General features: G+C 48.3%; 8 protein-coding genes across 8 annotated transcripts; 5 read left to right on the forward strand and 3 right to left on the reverse strand.

The window, feature by feature from the left end:
* Window positions 1–711: 711 nt before the first annotated feature.
* FTJAE_14107 (uncharacterized protein) lies at window positions 712–2306 on the forward strand (the record flags this gene model as incomplete). Its single annotated transcript, XM_037347313.1, has 5 exons — window positions 712–917; window positions 967–1142; window positions 1197–1284; window positions 1344–2145; window positions 2193–2306. The coding sequence occupies 5 exons, from the start codon at window positions 712–714 to the stop codon at window positions 2304–2306; spliced, it is 1386 nt and encodes a 461-aa protein (XP_037198870.1).
* An 835-nt stretch (window positions 2307–3141) lies between these two features.
* FTJAE_14108 (elongation factor 1-alpha) lies at window positions 3142–5619 on the reverse strand (the record flags this gene model as incomplete). The annotated part of the gene is made up of 3 exons (XM_037347314.1): window positions 3142–4349; window positions 4394–4585; window positions 4635–5619. 3 exons carry the CDS (start codon window positions 5617–5619, stop codon window positions 3142–3144), a joined length of 2385 nt encoding a protein of 794 aa, XP_037198871.1.
* A 578-nt stretch (window positions 5620–6197) lies between these two features.
* Window positions 6198–8070, forward strand: FTJAE_14109 (t-complex 1 subunit epsilon; the record flags this gene model as incomplete). Its single annotated transcript, XM_037347315.1, has 5 exons — window positions 6198–6210; window positions 6267–6284; window positions 6334–6382; window positions 6445–7561; window positions 7609–8070. 5 exons carry the CDS (start codon window positions 6198–6200, stop codon window positions 8068–8070), a joined length of 1659 nt encoding a protein of 552 aa, XP_037198872.1.
* A 609-nt stretch (window positions 8071–8679) lies between these two features.
* On the forward strand, window positions 8680–9848 carry FTJAE_14110 (sterol uptake control 2; the record flags this gene model as incomplete). The annotated part of the gene is made up of 4 exons (XM_037347317.1): window positions 8680–8793; window positions 8841–9090; window positions 9179–9403; window positions 9448–9848. 4 exons carry the CDS (start codon window positions 8680–8682, stop codon window positions 9846–9848), a joined length of 990 nt encoding a protein of 329 aa, XP_037198873.1.
* A 186-nt stretch (window positions 9849–10034) lies between these two features.
* FTJAE_14111 (RTM1) lies at window positions 10035–10979 on the reverse strand (the record flags this gene model as incomplete). The annotated part of the gene is made up of 3 exons (XM_037347318.1): window positions 10035–10253; window positions 10297–10713; window positions 10767–10979. 3 exons carry the CDS (start codon window positions 10977–10979, stop codon window positions 10035–10037), a joined length of 849 nt encoding a protein of 282 aa, XP_037198874.1.
* A 4185-nt stretch (window positions 10980–15164) lies between these two features.
* FTJAE_14112 (uncharacterized protein) lies at window positions 15165–17213 on the forward strand (the record flags this gene model as incomplete). The annotated part of the gene is made up of 1 exon (XM_037347319.1): window positions 15165–17213. The coding sequence occupies one exon, from the start codon at window positions 15165–15167 to the stop codon at window positions 17211–17213; it is 2049 nt and encodes a 682-aa protein (XP_037198875.1).
* A 3193-nt stretch (window positions 17214–20406) lies between these two features.
* FTJAE_14113 (multidrug transporter) lies at window positions 20407–22230 on the reverse strand (the record flags this gene model as incomplete). The annotated part of the gene is made up of 3 exons (XM_037347320.1): window positions 20407–21561; window positions 21612–22004; window positions 22057–22230. The coding sequence occupies 3 exons, from the start codon at window positions 22228–22230 to the stop codon at window positions 20407–20409; spliced, it is 1722 nt and encodes a 573-aa protein (XP_037198876.1).
* Window positions 22231–22486: 256 nt separating this feature from the next.
* FTJAE_14114 (uncharacterized protein) lies at window positions 22487–24280 on the forward strand (the record flags this gene model as incomplete). The annotated part of the gene is made up of 1 exon (XM_037347321.1): window positions 22487–24280. One exon carries the CDS (start codon window positions 22487–22489, stop codon window positions 24278–24280), a length of 1794 nt encoding a protein of 597 aa, XP_037198877.1.
* Between the last annotated feature and the right edge of the window lie 236 nt (window positions 24281–24516).

The following is a 24516-nucleotide window of genomic DNA, read 5'->3' on the forward strand; positions in this document are numbered from 1 at the left end:
GTCTAGCTTGTCTAGCTTGTCTCAGCTCTGCTTGGCAGAACCTGCTCATCATTTCTTGTTATCCCCCACATCCCTTTGACTTTCGGAGAAATTAGACGAGGTTATCACCAATTTCGACACGCCAATGCTTTCCGGTTGCGGATCATCTGCTCCTACCGGCTGAGGCTCAACACGCCATCCACTCGGATGGGTGAGACATGCATTGAGCCTCGCCCTTTATCTGCTCAGATCGTTCTTCGATCATGACGTCGATGAAGGCCTCTTTCAGCTGTAGTTGAGCTGCAGGTGTCAGGCCGCACTGACTCTGGAGCTGCCTCTTCCGTTGACGTGGAGGTAGCCGTGGGGACCAGGATACGCGCTAAATGAAGATCGCGGGATGACATGGTAGGCTTGAGGTCATCATCATTGGAAGCTTCGATGTGCTCCTCCACAATCTCGATAGCTCGGAGCTCACGTTGGAACTCACCGTTGGCTAAAGCTATGAGATGACGTCCATGATGCTGCCCATGATGAAGAGGGCGGGCAGTTCGGACAACGGGACGACGTAAAGAGTATTCAAGTATATAAACTTAAGTGTACGCCGACTTCTTTAGCTATATTCTCATCCCATTATCATCATCAACACATAAGCCACAGCGAAAAAAAACATCAAGCAACAATTACCCCCATTGAATTCCATACACTTGCAACCCATAACCCAAATCATACACAATGGAGAAAGCAAAGCAGGCCGTTTCTAGCTTCCTTTCCAATGATGGAAAGCACAGAACCACTGTCGACGAAGATGTTAAGCCTCACGTCACCCAGGAGCATGTTATGCCTCATCAGCATGAGCAAGTGACCACTGCCCTGGATAAGGAGGTTCATCAAGAGCACCATCATACGACTGTTCAGCCCATCACTCACAAGGAGACTCTGTAAGTAACTTTTTCGTTCTCACATGTTTGCAACTGCTAACAAACTCAGTCCTGAGCAGCACCACCACAACCTCGTCCCTGTCGAGCACAAGACTTTCCACCACGGCAATGAGCAAGACACTCGGGCTACACTTGACCGAGAAGCTGCTAAATACAGAGATACCACTGAGACCCACAGTACCACTCACTCTACTGAGGCTGCTCCCGTTGTCACCGGTGAACGAAGTAAGTCACCCAAACCTCATTAACCCACAGCAAAGCTAACAACAATAACCACAGTTCATCACCATGTCCATGAGCATGTACAGCCCGTGATTAATAAAGAGACTGTCCAGCCGCACGTCGTTCACACCACGATACCCATTCAGTGCGTTACATATGCTGATCGTGATGAGGAAGAGGACACTGAGCTAATTTGATCGGCAGCGAAACCCACCACGCAGCACCTGTTCACCATGGAACTTCTACTCTACCAACTAAGACTCTAGAAGAGTTCACGCATGAGCGTGGCGGTCTCAAGGAGCGAGCAGCTCAGAAGCTCACCGAGTTTGAGGGTTGCCCCAAGCCGTACCGACGAGAGCTTCAGGGCGAACAACTTGAAGGTGACAAATCTATGCACCTTCACGGCTATGGTGACAACTACGGTGAAAACCAGGCCCTCTCTGGTCGAGAGGGCCAAGGTATGGGACGCAACACTGAAGGTCTGGCCGCTGGCGCTGCAGCAGGCGCTGGGGCTGCTGCAGCTACTCGCAAGCACCGACACGGTATTGGCCACAAGGAACGCCGTGGATCTGCTTCTAGCAGCAGCTCTGTGAGCTCTAGTGACGAGGAGTCCCGCGGTTTGGGCAAGTCATCCAAGACAAAGAACCGTGGCCTTGGCAGCTCAACCGGAACTGGTGTTGGAGCTGGAGCCGCCGCCGCCGCTGCTGGCGCCGCTCACTCTCATCACCAAAACCGTGAAGGTGCTGCAGCTGCTCCCTCTACACTTGAAGGTAACCGAGGCATCGGCAGCAACAGTGGTCTCCAGTCTGGTACTGGTATTCCTGGAACCGCTGGTGCTGGATCAGGTGTAGAGTCTATGGGTACCACTGGTAACATGAGCAACTTTGGCTCCAGCAACCGTGGTATTGGAAATACCAACACTGCTGGCCTCAACAAGCCTCACACCGGCGAGTATGACCAGGTCAAGACCGGATCTCTTCACAATGACCCCTTGAACAGTCAACACGTAAGTGTTCTTACCATTCATGAATTGGACTAAACTAACATCCACAGTCCCGTGGTGATTCTGGCGTTGGCATGCAGACTGGCAAGAAACCTTCCCTGATCGACCGTCTCAACCCCATGAAGGATGCTGACGGTGACGGAAAGAAGGGACTTTTGGACTAAGGCTTCTGCTCAGTGCTCGGAGAAAGGTGTAAACCGATTGTACGATTAGTGATACATGATTAGTTATGCATGACGCATGCAAGTTTAGCTTAGTCGTTCTGTATTTGCCAAGATTCCTGAAGCTCCTCCGATGCATCATGACATGCAGTGAACTCTAGGCTCCATATAAAATCTCCTTCCGTCGATCCCTTGAACGTGATTGATATGACAAAGTTTCCTGCATATTTTCTTTGGCACTCGGTAACTTTCATCGCTCTTATCCCTTGGATTTCTAATCTGATTTCAAAAATCCCGCGCTTTTCCCCATGTATGACGTATCTTGGTTTCAAAATCCGTATATGAGTGTGTAGTTGCCAGTAGACTTTGTGATCCGGGCTCTTATTCATGACAGGATGTGTAGTTACTGATTGTAATGAACCCTCTCCGTCCTGGAGATGGTATAGATCAGATGGATGTCATAACGTGATTACATATTCCCTTGTCGAGAATGGTAAACGCTTCAATAGCATGTGGATGATTCAGAAATCAGCCAGTATGTATGACCGTAGATGAACAATGAGCACTACTCTTCCTGAGCATCATTCAGCCTTCGGGAGCAAAAGACTCGAGAAATTTGATTTGGTAACTGAATTAAACAGGGTAAAGTCACACTAAGTTTCTTAAAATCTTGCAAAGGTTTATCTTCACCTAAGTCTTTTAACCACTTAGGATAGAGGTCCTATGTTTTCTTACACTCCCTCCGCCAGTTGACTCCAGTATTCACTATGACTTCACTTTCAAAACATCAAACACAATCAATAGTATTTTTTCTGAAACTTTTATTCTATGAGTGTTGCTACTCTAATAAGCCAGCAGCAACAGTTTCACCTCCACTTCGGATCACAACTCTTTGCCCCGACTCAAGAGGAACCTTAGCCGCCAGTTTGATAACTACTCGAGCGACACCACCAGGCTGCACAACTCTGGGTTTCTTCTTGACAATCGCCCCAGTGGCCTTGTCCAAGGTTGCTGTGATTGAAACAATCTGTCCAGCTGAATGCAGTCGTCCACGATGGAGATCAACCGGCATGGGCATGAGATGCTCAAACGCCATGGCTTTCAGGGTGAAAGTGTCGCCACAGCTGATAGGATCTTTGGTATGGCATAGCATATCGCCAACTCGAATGTGAATAGGGTCAATGTTAGTCAAAGCAACACTGACACTTTGTCCAGCAACAGCCCAGTCTTGCATGTCCGAATCCACCATTATTGACTTGACATATGCTTCTTCTCCACTTGGCTGCACTAATAGAGCATCACCAATCTGAACAGAGCCAGAATCAACTCGGCCAGCAATAGTCGTTGTGCCAAGCTGCGATCTGAAGACCTCAGAAATAGCCATTCGGAACGGGTTCTTGAGAGCACGTGTTGTCGATGGCTCCGAGTTTTCGAGAGCCTCAATCAGAGTAGGGCCAGTGTACCAAGATGCAGCTGTGTCTTCTGTTCGACGAACAAGATTGTCGCCATTGAGACCAGAAATAGGGATGAAATCAATGTTTTTGGGTTGGAAGCCAAGACCAGCAAGGAATGCGTTGACCTGCTGAGCAATTTCGTCAAAACGCTCCTGTGACCAACCAACCATGTCCAACTTATTAACGGCAATGACAAGCCTTTGAACACCCAGACTTCGTAGGAGAAACACATGTTCTCGGGTCTGCCCCTTAAGTCCCTTTTCGTAGGCTCCAGTATTTGCGTCAATGACCAAGATAGCAAAGTCAGCTTGACTGGCACCTGCGATCATGTTGGGCACAAAATCCCTGTGGCCTGGGGCATCAAGAATAGTGAAGCTGGTCTTCTCTGTCTCAAAATGGTTTGTCGCAATGTCAATGGTGACACCACGTTCTCGCTCCTCACTTCTTTGGTCCATTACCCATGCCAGGGCAAAAGACTGTTTGCCAGACTTTTCAGCCTGCTTTCGGTATCGATCAATAGTGTGCTTCTCGACAAATTTAAGTTCCAGCAACAAGCGGCCCATCAGTGTACTCTTGCCAGCATCGACATGTCCTACTTGATTAGCCTGGAACATAGGTGAAAACAGGTGAACTTACCGACTACAACAAAACTGATACTTCTCTTGTTGGAACTATTTTCATATTCCTTCAAAACATCAAGCCCCTTGCTCTTAGGGGGCGGAGCCTCAACAACATTCAACTCCGCAGCGTCCTTTTCGACTTGAGAAACGTCCTTGTCTTTCTCCTTTTGGGCCTTTTTAGGAGCCTTGGCTACTGGCTTTTTCCCCGCTGAATGGAATTAGATTAGCCGATTATTTCGTCCTTGCAAAACTCGAACCTTTCGCCTGAGCTGCGAGCACCACGTCATCGGGACTGGGTTCGGCGAAAGCTTCGGCGACATAAATGGGAGAGGATGTATATGGCATAGCAAAAATCTCGTCAGGCCTTGGGGCTTTGGACGGAGCAGATCCAAAGAGCGTCCTGGCAAAGGCGGATGGGGCAGCCCGAGGCATCATGACCGGAAGGCCCTCATCCATAAGCCATCCCTTGGGATCAGAATTGATGTCTTTCTGGTTGTCGGTGATAGCTGCAGCCTCTGTTGATTCCTCTTGAGGCGGCAATCTGACTTGTAGTGTAGGTTCAGGAGCCTGGCGAGCTTGACCCAAGACTGGCTGGTTCTCTTTTTGTGACTCATTGATGGAAAGTCTTTCCAGACCCTTTCCGGCCCGTTCCAGCTCCTTTTTCTCTTCGGTCTTCTTCTTCCTAGCGGCCGCAAGAGCTTGAAGCTTTGACATCTTGGGAGGCCCCTCGCCACCTCCCAATAAGCCACCACGAGGACGCTCTGGCTCAATAAAGACAGTCCGACGTTCTTCAGGTACGTTCATCCATGGCATGTCGTCAAAATGCCATGCCGGAACTCCCAGAGCGGGTGGAGGATCCATGATAGACGTATGCTCGTTTGACAGACGTCTGTGGTCTGCTCCAGTCCCAAAAAGGCGTTGCGAAGCAGAAAAAAAGACTGACATACCTTCTGGCGCTTTCTTTGCTGGTTTGGGGGCCGGAGCAATGAATGTCTTCATTAAATATGTGACTGATTTGTCGATATCGTAGTAATAGTGCCACAAAGCTTCCTCGATTTGTGCTTTTGTCACCTTGTTCGCTTCAGTGCCTAGAGCTCGACGGACCTCTGCTGTTCCCTCCTCCATGGCCTGGCGATCTTCTGGGCTGAGCTCGTCTTCTACTTCGTCTTCATAGTCATCTCCGTCAAATTCGGATACTATATCGCTTGCATTGAAAGTGTGAACGATTCGATGGCGCGACATCTTGTCTAGCTGGACTGGTAAGGCGAAAGATGGGTTCGTTTGAAAGATGTGGTGTGGCTCAGTTACTGGAGGGTATTAACAGAGGGAAGAGCCTGAGGGCGAAGAACAGAGGGTATCAGGGCCTTTATAGCCAGAAAAGAAGAACAAGAATGTAGACTTTAAAACAGTCGCAAGCAAACTTCTCGATCTGCTTCGGAGAGTTTGTGTTCCAAGATTAACTTAGGATAAGGTCTGGATGTGTTTTAATGATGTATCGACTATTGGTGTGGGCAAGCTGGTAGTGGGGTTCGCGCTCACGACTTATGATCTCACTGAACCAACTGCTGAAGCCTAAGGTTGTGGCGGGGCTAGCGGGGTCATGCCTAACCCCTGATTCGGACTATCTTGTTTCCCCGCGCCGCGCATCGGTGTGTGTGCAAGGCACCCAAATCTTCAAAAAATTGAGGTGGGAGATTCGATCAAGAAAACGATAGAAGCTCCAGGCTGCCACCATATTTCGTGGGACTTTTTCGACATCGCCGTAAACGCCTTTACTCTAGCGGATACAGCTCCCCACGGGTGGACAAGCCACAGTCAAAATGGATTCATTGAGTGAGTCCTGCACAGTTTTGTTGATGAGGGGCGAGGGGTAGCTAACGAGGGGACAGATTTGGATGTGTCAAATGGTAATTGCGACGACTTACCATGATGGTGATTTTCAGCTAACAACAACAGCGGCGGTAATGAAGGATGAGCAAGGCCGACCTTTCATTGTCGTCAGGGAGTGAGTTGGCCATCATTGCAGTCTCACCGTTATTTCCAAACCCTTCTAATAATATCTTTTAGTCAGGGGAAGAAGAAGCGCCAGTTTGGCAACGAAGCTGTCAAGTCTCATATTCTCGCCGCTCGAACAGTCGCCAACATCGTCAAGTCCTCTCTCGGACCCCGTGGACTCGACAAGATTCTCATCTCCCCCGATGGAGATATCACCGTGACGAACGATGGCGCTACGATTCTACAGCAGATGGAGATTACAAACCACGTTGCTAAGCTACTAGTGGAGCTTTCCAAGTCTCAAGACGATGAGATTGGTGACGGTACCACTGGTGTCGTTGTCCTCGCTGGTGCTCTGTTGGAACAGGCTGCCGATCTTATCGACAAGGGAATCCACCCTATTCGAATTGCCGACGGTTACGATCAAGCTTGCGATATCGCTGTTGCTGAACTTGACAAGATTTCAGATACCATTGAGTTCTCCCGAGAAGAGACCTCCAACCTTGTCAAGGTCGCTCGAACAAGTCTCGGCAGCAAGATTGTGTCCAAATCTCATGATCAATTTGCCAACATCGCCGTTGATGCCGTTCTCTCTGTTGCTGACCTCGAGCGAAAGGATGTCGATTTCGAGTTGATCAAGGTTGATGGAAAGGTCGGAGGAGCCCTCGAGGATACCCTTCTCGTCAAGGGTGTCATTGTCGATAAGGACTTTTCTCACCCTCAGATGCCTTCAGAAGTCCGGGATGCCAAGATTGCCATTCTCACATGCGCGTTCGAGCCCCCAAAGCCCAAGACCAAGCACCACCTGGATATTACCAGCGTCGAGGAGTTCAAGAAGTTGCAAAACTATGAGAAGGAGAAGTTTATTGAGATGATCCAGCAGATCAAGGACACAGGTGCTAACCTGGCTATTTGCCAGTGGGGTTTCGATGATGAGGCCAACCATCTCCTCCTCCAGAACGAGCTACCAGCCGTCCGATGGGTCGGTGGTCCTGAGATTGAGTTGATTGCTATTGCTACCAACGGCCGAATTGTTCCCAGATTTGAGGATCTTACAGCCGAGAAGCTGGGCAGTGCTGGTATCGTCCGTGAGATGACTTTCGGCACAACACGGGAGAAGATGCTTGTCATTGAGGAGTGTGCCAACACCCGAGCTGTCACAGTCTTTGTCCGAGGCAGCAACAAGATGGTGAGTTCTGTTGATGGTCAAGAATGAAAACAATGCTAACAACCTAGATAATCGATGAGGCTAAGAGATCGCTGCATGATGCTCTTTGCGTGGTGCGAAACTTGGTCCGCGACAACCGTGTCGTTTACGGTGGTGGCGCTGCTGAGATTGCTTGCTCTCTGGCTGTTGAGGATGAGGCCGTCAAGACACCCGGTCTTGAGCAGTACGCCATGCGTGCCTTCTCTGAGGCTCTTGACACCGTCCCCATGACATTGGCCGAGAACAGTGGTCTCAACCCTATCGCTACTCTGGCCGAGGTCAAGAGTCAGCAGGTCAAGGCAGGTCCTGAGGGCCGAGGAAAGCTTGGTGTTGACTGCATGGGACGCGGAAACAACAACATGAAGGACGCCTTTGTTATCGATCCTCTTATCGGCAAGAAGCAGCAGCTTCAGCTCGCCACACAATTATGTCGCATGGTCCTCAAGGTCAACAATGTTATTGTTTCGGGAGCGGATGACAACGACTTTTAGATGAAGATAGATGAGCGATGAATGAATACATGCTTGTCAATCTCATCATTGCGAGGATTGGTTATGCAGGTAGATGATATCCATGTATGTATAATCAAAAGTACTGTATATTCTGCGTACTTGATGATTTTTGTTGTAATGAAGTTGATGTGCATGTTGACCGTTGTGATTGGATGCCCTGTAATGATGTCTGACAGGGATCGGAGGAATTCCAGTTCCCTTGGCTTACGTGCAGAATCGAGACACGCTGAACCACCAGCAGGATTCATCAATGGATCTTGACCCTAAATCAAATACATATCATTGATATAGTCAACATTCTCTATGCAGTCTTCTGAGCCTGCGGCATTTGCCCAGCTAGGTTCCTTAGCCGCCTCCAATACTTCTACTGTCGTCACCAAGAGGCGTCCTGTCCCTCGAAAAGGCCATACCAAGTCTCGGGCAGGTTGCTCCAGTTGCAAACGGAGAAGAGTAAAATGCGACTTGATCACACCAGAATGCGGTGCATGCGAACGCTTAGGCCTGGAGTGCGAATACCTGAATAGGCCTAGACATGGTAGTCAAAACTCAGCGGTTGTCATCTCACGACCGCTGCGAACTGACCCAGTTATGTTCGATTACAACGATCTCAACTTCTTTCGGCATTTCCTCTTTGAAGCCTATCCTCCACTGCCCATAGATGGATTCACAGTGTGGCAAATGGCCTCACAGCGTTCACATTCAGTAAGCTGAATGCCATGGTTATGGGTTATGTGACTAATACGCAACAGTATGACTTCTTACTGCACTCTATGCTTGGGCTTGGAGCATCTCACCTAAGTTTGATTACTCCTAACGGGTATGAGAAAGCGGCCTTGAAGCATCGAGTTCTAGCAATCAGTGCCTTGAATAAGCACCTCGCAAAACCTGGTCTTACCGATCAAGACGCCGAAGCAGCGTTTGGAGCGATGCTTAACTTGACTTTTCAATCTGCATACATGAACGACGGGCTCATAGACTTTCTCACAATGGTCAGAGGCTGTAAGTAAACCCTCAGTAAACTCTACGGCCCCCTTTTGCTCATTCTTTTAAGGTTGGCTCGTCGGTACACAACCTCATGTTGATTTAGATCACACTATCTTCAAGACATTCGGGCGTGTCAGTTACCTCGAAAGAATCAAGGCCATAATACGAGACGGCCACGAAACGAATCACTATCTGGATAAAGTCATTGCCGAAGGATTCTGTCAAAGTGTGCAGAAGCTTGGTCCGTTGTGCCACAGCGTTGCTGAGTTAAAATACTTGGCCCATATGCAAAGAATCGCTACCTTAGCATCTACAAACCCTGCCGAAAGTTCGTTTCCCTTGTACTTTGGTTGAATTATTGCTAAATTTTAGGCTACCATGAACTCGCTTTCCTGTATGATGGGATAGGAAACCTAAGCAGCAACGATTTTGCTTCATTCATCGACCCCACGAATTATGCTTCACAGCTCGTCATCTTACACATGCTGGTTCTTGAATTCGTTATGAGCAGGAAGGCAGTCGAAGGAGACAAGCGATCTGCATCAGGGAAGAAAGGTTATCACTGCAGAAAAGCTATGTCTAAGGTCTGGGTGCAGCAAATTCTCCGAAAGCTTCCTATTGAGTACTACGAATATGGCGAGTGGCCCCTGAGATTCATCAACAGTCTCAATTACTCATTTGACGACGAAGACCAAGTTTGGAAACCTTTTTTTCTAAGCAATGGTAGAACAGTTATACCAGCCGGAGAGACGCTTTCTTTAGCTGCAACATAGCTTTAGAGCCTGTTAACAATACTGGGTACAGACATGTTCCTAAAAACAACCGAACCAGTGACAAACCAGCCGTTCCAACCTAGATCCTTCTTCCATGCTATTCAATATAATCTCGGAAAGACTGTGGGTGTAAAAGCTGCTAGATATCCCAGTCGACACTTGATCGATCGACAGTCTATGCGAAGACTATTTGGACCCCTCAGCAAGCTCGATAGTATCTTCAGTCCGAACAGACTTGGACCGGGCGCCATTTCTTCCGAGATAATGACTTGGATGATAGAAACAAAATATACCTATAGCAACAGCCATCGGCAGGCTTTCGAAAACCCAGAAGAGCCACTCATGGCTGAAGGCATATGTATCCCTCCCTCCAGCAAACTCAACGACACGAAAGATGCAACGAACCTGGCAAGTTAACTTGTGTTGCAACCATATCCAGACGACTTACCATTATCAAGATACTCGAGATGTAAACTGCAAAGACAAGTTTCTGCCAACCCCTAGGAGCATCCTCAACAGCCATACGAAGGGCAAGGACATGGAAACGTCTAAAAACGCAAAGAAAGAGAGAGAAGGCGGCAAGCTGGAATGCCAGTCCGACTATGAGAACCTTTACTCCAAGCCTCTCCATGTCTCCTTGCCAGTTATCTGAGCTTGCGATACCAGAACCGCTGCCTTGGATGAGAAAGGCGATTACATCGCAGAAAACAAATATCGGGGTAAGGCGACGGCCTGGAATTCGAAGGATGCGGTGGTGGGATGGAGGAAGAACGGCGAGGATGAGACGGCTAATAAGAAGGTAATTTCCAGCAGCTACAAGGACCGGAGCGAGGACCGCGTAAGTGAGAGTCAGGACAAAAGGCGTCTGCCGTGTTCGTTAGAGGTGAGAGGAGACTCAACAGTAAGGGACCAACTCACTATCTCTGACTGGTTCTGAACAGAATGGATTCTGAGATTATAAGCAGCAACTTCTATTGCTGAGCCTATAACTACAACAATGAAGTACCAGGCTCGGTACTTGATCAGAGTGAGGTATGCAATGGCAAGGAAGATTATTCCATAGACAACAGTACCAACCACAGCAAGTGGGAAGGATGGATCGTACATCCAGATGGACTCTTGATCTTGCATATTGATTCAGTTGTTCGGGCACTTAGTGATAGTATAAGAATATCGATATTTGTATAGATCGCTGACTTGTCTTGCTATGATCATCCTTCTCTCGCCATCTAACATCAAATCTATATACATTCTCACAATAACGAGGCCACGAATTTCATCATTTCTGAATGCGACGAATACGTTGACAAGGTTAGAGATATCGTTTCCCGAGTTTTTGGATGCTTATCCTAGTGTCAGGGAAGATTTTGGTTGGCTGCCAGATTCCCTCGGTTGCGTGGCCCTGATGATTGAATGCGATCAATACGAGACGACTTGAGACGGCAACCAATTACATAGAGATGGAACAATCAAAACGTACTCGCTTGAATGGGTGAGATGAATAAGAACATGGAAAATTTTCGGGTTATAGTTAAGCTTGTTTTACAAGGGTGCTTTGTTTATTTACTTTTATGATTGCTAACCTAGACCTGCAAAGTGATGATACCAGTGGCTGGCGAGAACAAGATTTCTCTGAATAGTTCTGAATGGCGCACTGCTTCTGACAGCCTCGGATGATAGCATAGTTCCAATACGGGAAAAAGGATTGGCACAATGAACAAGGCATTCGGAGCCGAGGTGACGTTGGCCCTCACGAGATGAGGGCATTCACATGGACACGTAGCAGTTGCCATATTCTCGTACGTGTTGTTCATACCTCAAAACACCACATGATACTATCTCGATATTGACAGCTGTAGGTATTTCTCATGATCGAAAGGCGTGTGAGACAAAAGTGTACTCAGACCCTGACTTGATCGATTGAGGCAGATGATTAGGGTCTGAACGCCATGATGGCAAGAGAAGCGTGACCTAGATTTGGTCACGCAAACGTGAATAAACTTATGGTATTCGGCTTCTCGGTTGATTTACTTAGCGGGTGTAAACAAGCGCTTAGATCTGAGGCTGAGACATAGTCTGATTGCTATAGAATCAGCAAGACATGTAAGTTCGACTTGTGGAGAGAGAGACAATGAAGTTATCATGTCTTCTCTTGTGTAGGTATCCGTGGGCGCCTCAGCAGGTAGTCTCACAGCGGCGGAGCGTTGTACTGCCATCCACAAGCCGCAGTTCTCTAGCGCACTGTGACTATTGGATCGTATGTTGTAAATTTATCTCACCTACCTCCTGTACCGTCGATTAATACACGGTGCTCCGTTATCGTGACTTACCAGGAAAGGGAAACGGGCCGTCAGTGTGAAGTGTGTCCCCCCAAAGCGCCTTCACCGATGTTCTGAGTTCGAGGGTGACTATTCTCGCTGTGAGACTCAGAGATGAATGGGGTACCATTGTCGCTGAAGGGTGTATGTGAGTCAGTTGAGGGCTTGTTGGTGTTGCATTGATGCGGGCGAGAGATGCTGTACATTTGTATGTAAGTGATAAGTGACTGAGCGTGGGGACTGAGTTGAAGACGGTGAACAATGGAGATGAATTTTAAATTAATCGAATAATAAGGTGGAAATATCTGCCATATAGAATACCAACCAAAGACTAGTATTCATATTCATACAAAGTGCATGCTGATAGAATTCTATACTGGCATCCAATGTCAACCTCGTGAGTTGGTGAAGATGAGAGTCCCTAAAGTTAGAAGATGAATTGCCAAGTCAGGGTGTTGTGTGGTTTGCATGATCACCGCCAGATCTACCGTTTGAACCGTATCGACTGCCGTTAAAGATAAAAGAAAATAAAATAAAATAAAATAGCCAATAAATAATTCGCATTCATTTAAAATCTGTAAAACAAACAATAAAAAACGGTACAGCACCTATTCTGCCTTCATCAACCACACAGCACCGGGTTCCCGGGCCTCACCGCCCACTGTGGTCGCTTCAACAGGCCTTGCACGGTCATATGGGCACTCAACTTGCTTCGTTGTCATCCCATCCTCCACTCCCTCACAGACAAAGGTCTACTCGGCATCCATCACTTTCACTTTGACGCGCACACCCACCCCATACACCCACCATCTCTAATAATAAAGAGAGGCCTGTCGATTCATACCATACCATGCCATATTATAAACCCCAACGTATAACAAATAAAGATGGATGTCTCTTGCTTCCCCGGGCTTACATGAGACACTCTCCAAATACAATACAACACCAAGAAAAACAATACCTGCAGTAACTTACATACAGACCTCCACTCCATTTCTCATGTTTCAACCCGCTTGTCGCACTCTCTGGCCCTTCTGTTTGCCTATCACGGGTCAACAAACAGCGCCCTCATATGCGACGAGCCGTTTTCGAAGAAGGAAAAAGAAACTTCTCAAAGACATTGCATTACACGAATGAAGGCAGATATGTCTGTGCCTACCAAGTAATCAGCTTCCATCCTCATAATGGCTTGCTTTGTCCTACATGCAATGCTACGTGATGACCAAGGCCAGGCCCATCAATCCACGACTGTCAAGTGTCAATGTCAATTGATGATGAATCTAGTGACTTCTCATCTGAATTTCTTCTTTTTCCCATTGCTTCTTTGTTGCGGTCAAGTAGCCACGTTCTCTGCCTGGTGCTCACCAGATCAAAATCAAATTTGGCTGATGGCCTTTCTTCTGGTGCCACGACATCACCGCCTCGTATTGTGATATAGCCATGTTTATCACATTGACTGATTGCCTAGCTGATTAGGTGTTCCGTCATCGCCTGATTTGTTTTCAGGCTCTCACAACGGCTCATCTTGAGATTATCGGGCAGCATCACGGACCCCTACTCATGAATCGATTCGTACATGGCCAAGCTCTGTCATTAATAGACTTGTGATAGATCTCAGCCACCACGGCTTGCAACATGCACGCTTTTAGCCTGAATTCCTGCTGATGACTTCCAAGTGCTATTGTCCAGGCATTATGCTTGATTATTGATAACTTATATCTCGTAAGTAACGTACCGTTCACCGACGTCGATCTGTCAGCCACAGCCCCCGCGAAGCGCAACCCGTGACTTGTCTCGAACGGGCATGTCAATAGATGTTCTCTCATCTCTCATGCGGATTTTGAACTTGTCGATATTGCTCCAATCATCTTGACCCATCATCTCACGAGAGACAAATATCCAAACGGACGACTTTCCGGGCGCTTCATGTCGTTCCCCGTCTGCAAGCAGGAAAACCAAGCAAACCCGATCGTCGATGCGGGGGTGATCTTGGGGAGGGACTGCAGGCGATAGTTTGCTTCTCCTGTGCGTAAGACAGCGGCAAACGCAGCTGTAGGAGCTGTTACAGTCACCTCCGTCGAGTCAAACAAACATGGCCTCGTCTTATGTGAGTGTCGTCCTCGTGGACCGTCTTGTGCACACCAAAAAGCTGGACCAACCTTGTGTTGTAACACGGGTGGTTGGCGTTGACATTGACAGGCCAAAGTTCAGGTGCCAAGGGTCGATGTAGTTAAGCCTTCGCGGGTTTCCCCTGAAAGGCACGCATCTTGGCTTTGTTTACAAAATCTTGGAAGAGTTTAAAATTAATTAGGGTGTGTACTTCGTAGCCCTTTCTTTGTTCTTAACGTGACACAGGGTACTCATATGGGATGACCGTCTTGAACTTCAGAGGACAAACATTTGAGCCAATGAGACATAAGAAAGCATGTTGCTGGCTTGAATTTTTCTTCGTTTGAATTCTTCACCAATTCTTGCATCTGCATGATTATAATTAGGTGACATGACTGGGCGGACTACAAAGCTGGTTTCAGCTAGTGATATTGCATCTAGTCTTCCAAGATTGAGTCATCATGGGTTAGTAGACAGCAAAATGATATGAAGTACCTATGAGTCAATACAAAAACGACATCAATCATCGAATAGGAAAATGGCAATCTCAGTTGAGTGTCTTCATATGGAAATGACAGTGACGCCCCATGAGTCACTGTCGATTTCGGGTTAATGAACTTGATTCTGCTCACGTAAGTATTCAACCCCCAGAGAAGTAGTGGAGAAGCTCGCCACTCCATCAACATCACGATAAAATAAAAACAACACCGTTCTCCATTCCCATTGATTTCCCAGTTACAAATCATAGCCATTATTTTGAGGCTGCATTGCAACGTTTTTTTACGTGTGCGGAGTTTGGGTTCCTTTCGCGTCAATCTAGTTTTCAACTTCAACCATCGCCAAAATACCACCGTTGACTGGCCAGCAACAGCCCACCTCTAAAAACGTCATGATCTCTACCAAAAAGTCAGGCTCGCCACAGACCCGTAAACAGGCTGTGGCTGAAGCCTCTTCCTCTAGAGTCGTCCTAAAGCCTGTGCCAGAATCCCAGGCCCAGGATCCTAGGACATATCAGATCGATCAGCTGCGGCGACGCTATTCGCCAAAGGAAATCACCGCACCGGACGGTGCGACTTCATTGCTGTTCAAGATTAAGCCCTCGGATCCTGACTTTCCTTTTGAGCTGGCCGCCCTCGAATGTGATCTCCGTGTCCCGCACGCATATCCGGATGAGAAGCCGGTGTTGCATGTGAAGAACAAGGACATCCCAAGGGGTTTTGGTATCAATATAGAGAGAGGATGGGATGGACTCGTGGAGGAGAGACCTGGGGCTACGTTGCTCGCTCACACACGAGAGTTGGACAAGAATTTGGAAAAGTTTCTGTCTGAGCAAAAGGCCGAGACAGTCAAGCTCGTGACTTTTAGAGACACGAGGCATGTGGAGGCACAAAAGCCTCAAGCAAACGAGCCAGTACAGTCCAAGCAGGTCTCTGAGCCAACTCCGCCAAAACCTGCTCCCACGCCCTTCAAGTACGTCCCAGAGCCGTCGTACGCAAGAGATGAAATCGCCGCTGCAAAGGAACGACGTGCTCTTGAGATTCGTCAGCTCGAGGCACGTATGAAGAGGACACCCGAGTATCGCCGTTCTCCTGACGGCGTCGTGTACACGCTGCCATTGCAACCACTGAAGCGCTCGGAGCTTCCGCCAGGACTGCAATCTGTCAGGAGTCTTCACCTGATTATTCCGCTGATATATCCCCTGCAGAACCTTCGCATTCAGCTCAATAATGTCGAGCCTGAAGTTGCAGAGCCTGTGGAGGACCTATTCTGCGAAAAGGCAGCTGAGCAACAGCAGATGTCTCTCATGAGTCATCTCAACTACCTTGCACAAAATATCCACAAACTGGCGAAGCAAGCACAAGCACAGGTACCAAAGGTCGAGCCAGCAGTACCAGTACCTGAAGATCAACCCCAAGATACAAAGGAAACAGCGTCAAAGCCCGAAGATAGTCATATTCAGGTGATCCCACGACCCCCTGAGTGGAACCACGTCGATGGAGACGAATCTGAAGACAGCTCCAGCTCTGAGGATGCTGATGAAGGCGGTGCTGTATTAGAGAATGAGGAGAAGGAACCACAGGTCGCCATGCCAGGTGAAACCCCTGAGCGTGGTACCATGCTGTCGTTTCCGTCTATTGAGTTGCACGGTATTGAAATACTTCAGCTCTCCATCTTGGGTATCAGTGTGAAGTGCGAGCGATGCAAGACAGTCAACGAGGTCACGGGCCTGAAGCCTGACGTCGAGAAGACGTCGAGCTGTAAGAAATGTGCAACGCCGTTTGCCGTCAAGTATCGACCTACACTGGTTCATGAGCATTCTACTAGGGCTGGATTCCTTGATCTTGCTGGATGTAAAGTGGCAGATATGCTTCCCAGCACATTTGTCCCAATCTGCGAGAGATGCTCTACTCCAGCTCCTGGTCTTGTCTCAGTAAGGGGCTCATCTGTCACCAATGTTTGCCGAGATTGCCATGGTCATTTCACTTTCAAGATCCCCGAAGTCAAGTTCCTCTTCATCACACCTGGTTCGCGTCCTCCACCTACCGCAGGGCCGCGGCGGAAGCAGGAGAAGCTGGGTCTTCACGCGGGAGAGCAGCTCCCCAACAAGGGCGCATGCTCGCACTACCGAAAGTCCTACCGATGGTTCCGTTTCTCATGCTGCAGCCGGGTTCATCCCTGTGACAAGTGCCATGATGATCAGGAAGATCATATTAACGAATGGGCCAACCGTATCATCTGCGGCTGGTGTAGTCGCGAGCAAAACTATTCTTCAGCAGTTGAGGCGTGTAGATACTGCGGCCGATACCTGATAGGCAGAAAGGGCCGGGGATTCTGGGAAGGCGGGAAAGGCACTCGCGATAAGAGAATGATGAGTCGGAAGGATCCGAGAAAGTACAAGAGGATTGGTGGCTCGGCAGCTAAAGACAAAGAGACCTAGAATAGGCCTTGGTTGGCGGTTCTTTGTCACAGCTGAGAGGCGCCAGGCTGAAGCTTTCTGAGTGAGTGTACAAGTATGTACTGTATATTAGCTGTCAGCTTGTATGTAACCCCAGATCAGCTGAACGATAATGCTCATTGCCACTGGTCATCTATACCTTTCTCAGCGGTTACGAGCCGCCAGTATTTACACTTGATGTAGATCTGTAACCATGGCGATAATAGAAAAAGGTGGTCACCGTCTCGCAAAGAAGAGTACCCAATCTTGGACATGTGAAACGTGCAAAAGAGTGGGGGTTACGCAGCCCATTTGTGTGCATCCTGAATCTATTCCCGTCGGTATCTCGCTGTAGCGACGATATGATTTGAAGATGCGGGAATGGAGTGTCACATTGAGTTACGAGGCGTTTGTGCAGGAGCAAATGGCGGCAATTGGTGGGGAGGTTGTTATTGGTGATTATTATTATGCTGAGGAGAAATAAATGGCTGAGAATAAAGAATAAATAGGCAAATGAGATGTGAGGATTAAATTGATGTCTAGTAATTGGTTCCTGTAACATCCAGTCGGAGTGGGTGGGATGTGTGATTGTAGTCAGCACGACGCTTCACGAATACTTACATACGAATATCTTGATAAACTAGATACCTATGAAGTATGGGTATTCGAGACGCGTCTTTCTATTTAGCGACACGGCAGATTTATCGGGAGATGTTGTTACGAATACAGATCAAGTCATTTCTCTCCTCTTGTGTTGTCTCCCGTGTGGTTGTTGCGTGTATTCATATGACCTATTCCGTAAATGACAATACATTGGCTGGTACTTCCATAAAGATCATGCTGATGGATGTAAATATTGATTGGATGCAGAGTTTTCAGGGTGTGTATTGAATGAAGTCGTATTCAGCCGTTGGATATCACGCAATTCTTCATCACTCTGTCATTACATACTGCAGGGCATGCGCTGTAATGCTGCTGGAACTCACATGCATCCTGCGAACTACTGTTGGCATGTGAAGCGAGAGAGTTTTCTCGGCGGTATCGGACAATATATTCGAGGCATTGCTTAACTTATACTGGCGACATCGGATGTGATGGAGGTTGAGACGTGACGTGCTGCGCGGGATCCGTTGGGGTTGGGGATGGAAGCGTGGGATGTGGTGAGATAATTTGATAAGGTAGATAAGAAGTGAATGTCCTTCTGGAAACTGAAATCAAGTCACGCGTGAAGAGAGAAGAAATGTTAAACTTGTTTAGGGATAGCAAGTCGTGCCTTGCTAATGCTACCAGTAATGCTCTGAACGTGACAGACGACCAACGGTATGCAGGTACTGTAGCGCAAGATGCCAAAGAACATGGCCCACGATTGAACAGCAACGAACCAATGTCCAAGCCTTGTCAAAGCACAATGTAAGTCGAGTTTGAAGCCATCGCCAAACAAAGTGATTCGATAACCAAGGCAATGCTGTGGCGTACCAGTTTACCCCACAGTCCACTCTGAATCATGGATGGACCCTTGTAAAATGCATCACAAGACGTGATCTAGCTTCTGGAGCTGAGGTGTATTGAAACAAACACAGACTTGATGCCCCTGACGCCTTGACAAGAGAGTGCGCTGTTTGCTTCACTTTCACTCCCCTTTCATTGATACTATACTTGGGCGAGTAATGAAAGAATGAAAGAGGCGCCTGAATGACCGCGGATCAACGGACAGACGCGCCGGACCGTCGCTGGTGCCCATCACGGGACCTGGTTATGGCTTGACGGGGATGAGATCCGTCGTTAGTTCAGTGTTTGTGAAACTAGAGAGAGTCAGTTGAGTTGAAGTCAGATCATGTCAGGGCAGAGTTCAATGGCTGTGACTATGGCTTATGAGAGGTATTTGGCACAAAGCTTCCATTCATATCAGGCCCAGCCAAATACTCTAGTCACACCCTCTCTCTAACTGAACATTCCGTCTGTTCCCTTTGTCGAGTACATAGGTATCACTTAACAAACAGATGACCTTGATATGAAACGACTAAATATATCAATCATCTCGGTCAACCTTGTTAGCATAGTTTTTGACCACGGCGCCCCCGGAGACCAGACAGACTCACACGTGCGCCATGACCCCCATCCTCCAAGGCTTGTTCCAGGCTTCATCCCATGTCTCTCATACCCTTTCGGGCTCCTCATCCCATTGTCCCTGTGCCAAGCAAACGTTCCCGACTCAGGCTTGCCCTCGCGGGACTTCTTCCGGCGCCATGGAGGGCCCCTGGAAGTGACAGACAGGGGGTCTAAGCTCTTCTAGAAGGTCAAAGCAGGCATGGCTGACATCGTGAGTTGATGCCCAGTGGTGTATTTGTTTTATTAGACAAATAATAATATTTCATCCCATTTTATTACTTTAGTTGACTTGTCAAACGGTCGCTTATTCCATGGCTACTAAACGGTGACCGTTTACTTCAAGACCAGCCTTTTCCTTCTACTGTAGCTGATGACGGGGGATCCCGATACTGCGTTAATTAGGTACCTATGGATAATGATCCAATTACTTCTACCATTGGCTTCTAGCTACAGACTCAACACCACATCATCCATTCCTATCTCACAGTGACTGAATATGGAACTCAACTGCTATTCAGTTGATGTACCGTTTCCCAACTATTCACTATTAAATCAAAACATTAAAACTCTAGATTCACCATTGAAACCAATTCGCGTTCCAGAGCCCTTTAGCCTAAACTCATCATCCCGGGGTCGATAATTGCTTGTGTATGACCCCCAACCTCAATCGTCAACTCGCCTCCCTGATCTGATGATACATACTTACTACCGAGCTGCACTCTGCACCCCGGGTCTCTCAACCCATGGTCCCCGCTATCGTATCTCAACTGCTGTCGGAGGCTAACCCGTGAGACCGTCAACCCCAGGAGGAATTTTTGCATTGGTAACGAATAGGCGAATTCCTTAGGCTTCAGCGGATACCCTGATTGGATCTTGTCAACACAGTTGCTCCGTCAAGACAACAGTGCATGGGTATAATAGAAAGAACGGCGTGGATTTGGGCTTCAATCCCTGGGAGTGCTCAAACGATCGACGAGACTCATCTCGACCCTTGGCTTCGCTTCCCATTGTCTTGGAACTCCATCGATATCGCGGCTAAAGCAAGGGGGATATGTTGGGCATCACCAACAGACGAGCATCCGCTTGGCTAATTCGGGACGGATGAACCACTGTGCCTCTGGTTTGATTGCTCCGTAGCCTTATGGAGAATCTTGCCAGAGAAACAATACCAGACCCGCCCTATAGCGGCATCCGAGAAACGACTTTCCGGCATCAGCTCTGCACTGACTGGGCCATGCGGATCCTCTGGAAGTTTCGGGCACCTTGCGAACAGACACAGGATCAAGGCTAGGCCGGCCAAGATGCTACCTGTTATCCAGAGACACTGCAACGCTTTCGCCACGGCGTTCATCATGTACTCGTGCTGGCCAAGGCCTCCATATTCGACAGAGGCTTTGATCATCTTCAAGGTATTGCTGATCTGACCTGTGTCGAGGCCTAACTTTCCGAGCTCTTTTTCCAGTTGAACAGAGAAGACCGCGATACCAATGGCTATTCCCATGCACTGGCCCATCGTTCGAAGCAGATAGATCATGCTGATTGCATGTCCAGCATCCTCCTCTCGGACTGTGGCTTGCACACCAATGTTCATGACTGGAATAAGTAGGCCCATTGCGATACCCAGGAACAGGGTCATGACCAAGATCACCCACGTAGGGGTGTCCTTGTCAAGAATTGTCATAACTCCAAACATGGTGACCATAAGAGTCCAACCACCAAGCAAGAAGCCCATGTATCGTCCTGTCTTGTATGCCACAATCCCTACGACAGCCGCCATAGGGGCAACAATGACAGTAGCCGGAAGTGCCCATACACCAGCCATAAGCGGTGTCAGGCCTTTGAGGGCAAGAAAGTACACGGCAAGATAATAAAGAACCATCCACATGAGACTGCCGTGGATAGTGGCACTGGCAAACTGGAGGACTGTCGATCGATGACGGAACAAACTCTTTCGAAACATGGGCTTTTTAGTCGTCTTCTCGTAAAGTCCCAGCCCTAGGAATGCGAGGAACGAAACGACTAGAGGAGCGATTACTGCCGGTGAGTTCCAGGGGAAGCGTGAGCCACCCCAAGTCAGAGGCAGTAAAAGACTGACACTCGCGATGATATAAAGAAGAATTCCCATCCAGTCGAGGTTCTTGATGAGATGCAGGTTTCGCTTCCCTTTGTCATATCCTAGGAGAAACATGGCTCCTATCAGACTACCTCCGAGCAATGGAAGGGTGCACCAAAAGATCCATCTCTGAGACGATTAGCATCGGAGCATGTGGTATGGCAATAAGGGATACAAACCCATTGCGAATCTTTATTCTGAACAACGGCTCCTCCAATTATGGGTCCAGCAATAGTTCCTAAAGCCCAAGACACATGTTGATACGACATCCACCGCGAACGTTCACGGATCGTGAACATATCGGCGTGGATTATACCCGACAATGCCTGAGGTCCTCCTGATCCTACTCCTTGCACAGCTCGACCTGTAAGAAGCATTATGCTGCTTTCCGCAGAGCCGCAGAGCACTGTTCCAGCGATAAATACGACGAGGGATGCCACATATGCTGGCCTTCTGCCGACGACATGTGCCATTTCGGCAAAGATGGGCTGGGCTATAGCTGTTGCTAACAGGAACACGGAGCCCATGCTCAGGCTTTCGGAAAAGGATGCATTCAGTTCTCTTGCGAGTGACTGGATATGTGTTGGTGACGGCTTCACAACTGGGAGGGAGGGGTAAACTTACAGGAAGGACAACGCAGATGCAGGTCGCATCGAATGACTGAACAAGAGAAACCGTATTCATCACAATCAGGATACTCAACTTTCGAGTGTGACTGAGCTCTACTTTATCTCCATGTTGTTCTTGGACTTCGTCTCCAGCGACCTCCTCGATCTTTTCAGTCATCGTGTTTGCCATGATTGAACAGTTGCAAGGATGAAGGAAATTCAATTACGACATCTCACGCAATACATCTGGAATTTATAAGCAGTTCAGCCAGCCATTACCTACGTGTCAAGAGCACGTAGAGTTTCGGGGCTTTTGTTTACCAAAGGTTAAATCGGTAAACAAGGACAGGTGTTATCTCGGGGACGTTTGGGGTTCTTCATCTTTACACACTCAACTTTAGGAATGCTCCTCAAAAGCCTTTTACTATTCATCAGAAACAACAGCCATGGAACACTTTAACGGCCCCACGATTCTTTCTGGATTCCTCGTGTCCAGTGTTGTTTACTGGCATGTTTACTACCTGGCTGAATACCTCCTCGGCAAGTATGCTCCAGCAGTCCATGAACGGCTCAAGAACGAAGACGAATTACGGAAGCTTGTGCCCCTCGTGATCACACTTGTTCGAATGGCCTTTGGTCTTACCGTGGTTCTGCCGTCCTGTGTCCAAGCTGCGAGAACTACACCATGGGGAGTTGATCAGCCCCTGAACAATGCAGGGAAAGTCTGCGTCGTATCACAGCTTGCATTATGGTCCAACGAGCTGCCTCAGACACGTTTCTACTCTATGGAACTCTTCGTACATCATATGGCATGTCTCCTTGCGACAGCCAACGTCATTCTTTCTCCACCGATACACCAGATCAAACCCCTCTACATCTACTTTGCGTCACAGCTTGGTGATCTGGGGCCAGGATCTGTCATGACACTACGAATGGCTGGCTATAAACTCAAAACTTCAAAGTTGTTGTACGCCGTTTCCTTGGGATCGACGTTACTGTTGATCTTGGGTCGTATCGGGAGCGCTGTCTACACCCTCACCCACGCCCTCACTGACCCCTATAACCTTGCCGACTGGATAAGCGCCGTCGGAATCTTAGTTTTTGGGTCATACTCTACATATACTGCCTTTCAACACTTGAGACGCCTCGAGATCATCAGAGTTGATCCCGTGAGGTACAAGGTCACCTACCTCTACCAGTTCGCAGTGCCGATATCGCACTCGTTGCTGGCAGTCGCCTGTAGCGCTACGCTTCTGTCAAGCTTGGTTCTGTATGGAATCTACCTTGGACGGCCCTTGAGTCCTGGCGAAACACATCGACTGTCACTTCACAGCCTTATTGCCGTTGCACTCGGCATAACGGGAACTTTGGTCGCAAGGCTCGCTTACCCGCATAATGCCTCCCGATCTAATCCATGGGGGCGTTTGTACGTTCCGTTTGGCACGATCTTGACAGTTGCATGTGTATCACGCATCAGCACTTTCACAAGTTATGTGGACCACGACACAGTTATGGCATCGATAGGGGTTAGCTTGCCTCTGTTTTTCAGCCTTGCCAGGGTAGCTCAATACTACGCAGCTAAGGATGTAGAAGTAGCGCGTGATGCGAAGCTACCTCCAGCCGACAGCTTTATAAGGAGACACGTTGAGGCTGCCCTTGAACATGCTGTCATATTCGTCATCCTTCTGGGGATCTTGATTGTCAACCTCCTGAGTCTCCCAGAGGCAGCCCGTCTTTCAATTGCAGCATGCCTTGTCTTGCAACTTGGATGTCACTGGGGGGACATCATACCTCTAGCCGCAGATATCCATGGGCTGGCAGGCACTTTTGTGGCTATCGTAATCATGGTGTTCGAGCCTGGCTTTATTGCTTTTGCGACGACTGGAAGATTCATCCGCCTTGAAAGTTCCTGGTCCGCCATTTTTCAGAACTATCTGCTTCTAGGAGGAACTGTTATAGCTGCTATATTTGTGCCTCCATCCGGGACTGCGTCAAGGCCATGTGAGACTATGAAGAAGCCTTGCAGGTCAAAGAGGGTCCATCCTATCACTATCTTCTTCGTCTTCTTCTTCATTTTGCAGGCAATGATGATTTCCAAGTACATGACTTTCGATAGGAAGACACCAGAGACTTGTCCCGGTTTTGTGAACTTTAGATCAATCTTTTCAGACGTTTACACTTGGGTGGGCGCACTTCACATGGCTTCATTGCCTGTGGTTGTTTTACGGGGGTTGGAGTAGGGGAAGCATGAGGTACCTCTGTTTCAAGGCCACAGGCGGTAAGGCCACGAGATGTTTTACTCAGATCCTTCCTCGATCAAGCCGAGCCCTCATGCACTCACCCGCTCCCCTATAATTTGTTTCCTCTCCACTGCTCGTTTGGCTCCATTGCCTGACACCTGCCGGGCACTGGCAGCTCAGCCTGGTCTTTTCACCTCGTCACTGAATCAGTGGCGCAGGCAACATTATTGTTCTCC

The sequence above is a fragment of the Fusarium tjaetaba genome (assembly GCF_013396195.1).
Source record: "Fusarium tjaetaba strain NRRL 66243 chromosome Unknown NRRL66243_c0000549, whole genome shotgun sequence".
Taxonomy (NCBI): Eukaryota; Fungi; Ascomycota; class Sordariomycetes; order Hypocreales; family Nectriaceae; genus Fusarium; species Fusarium tjaetaba.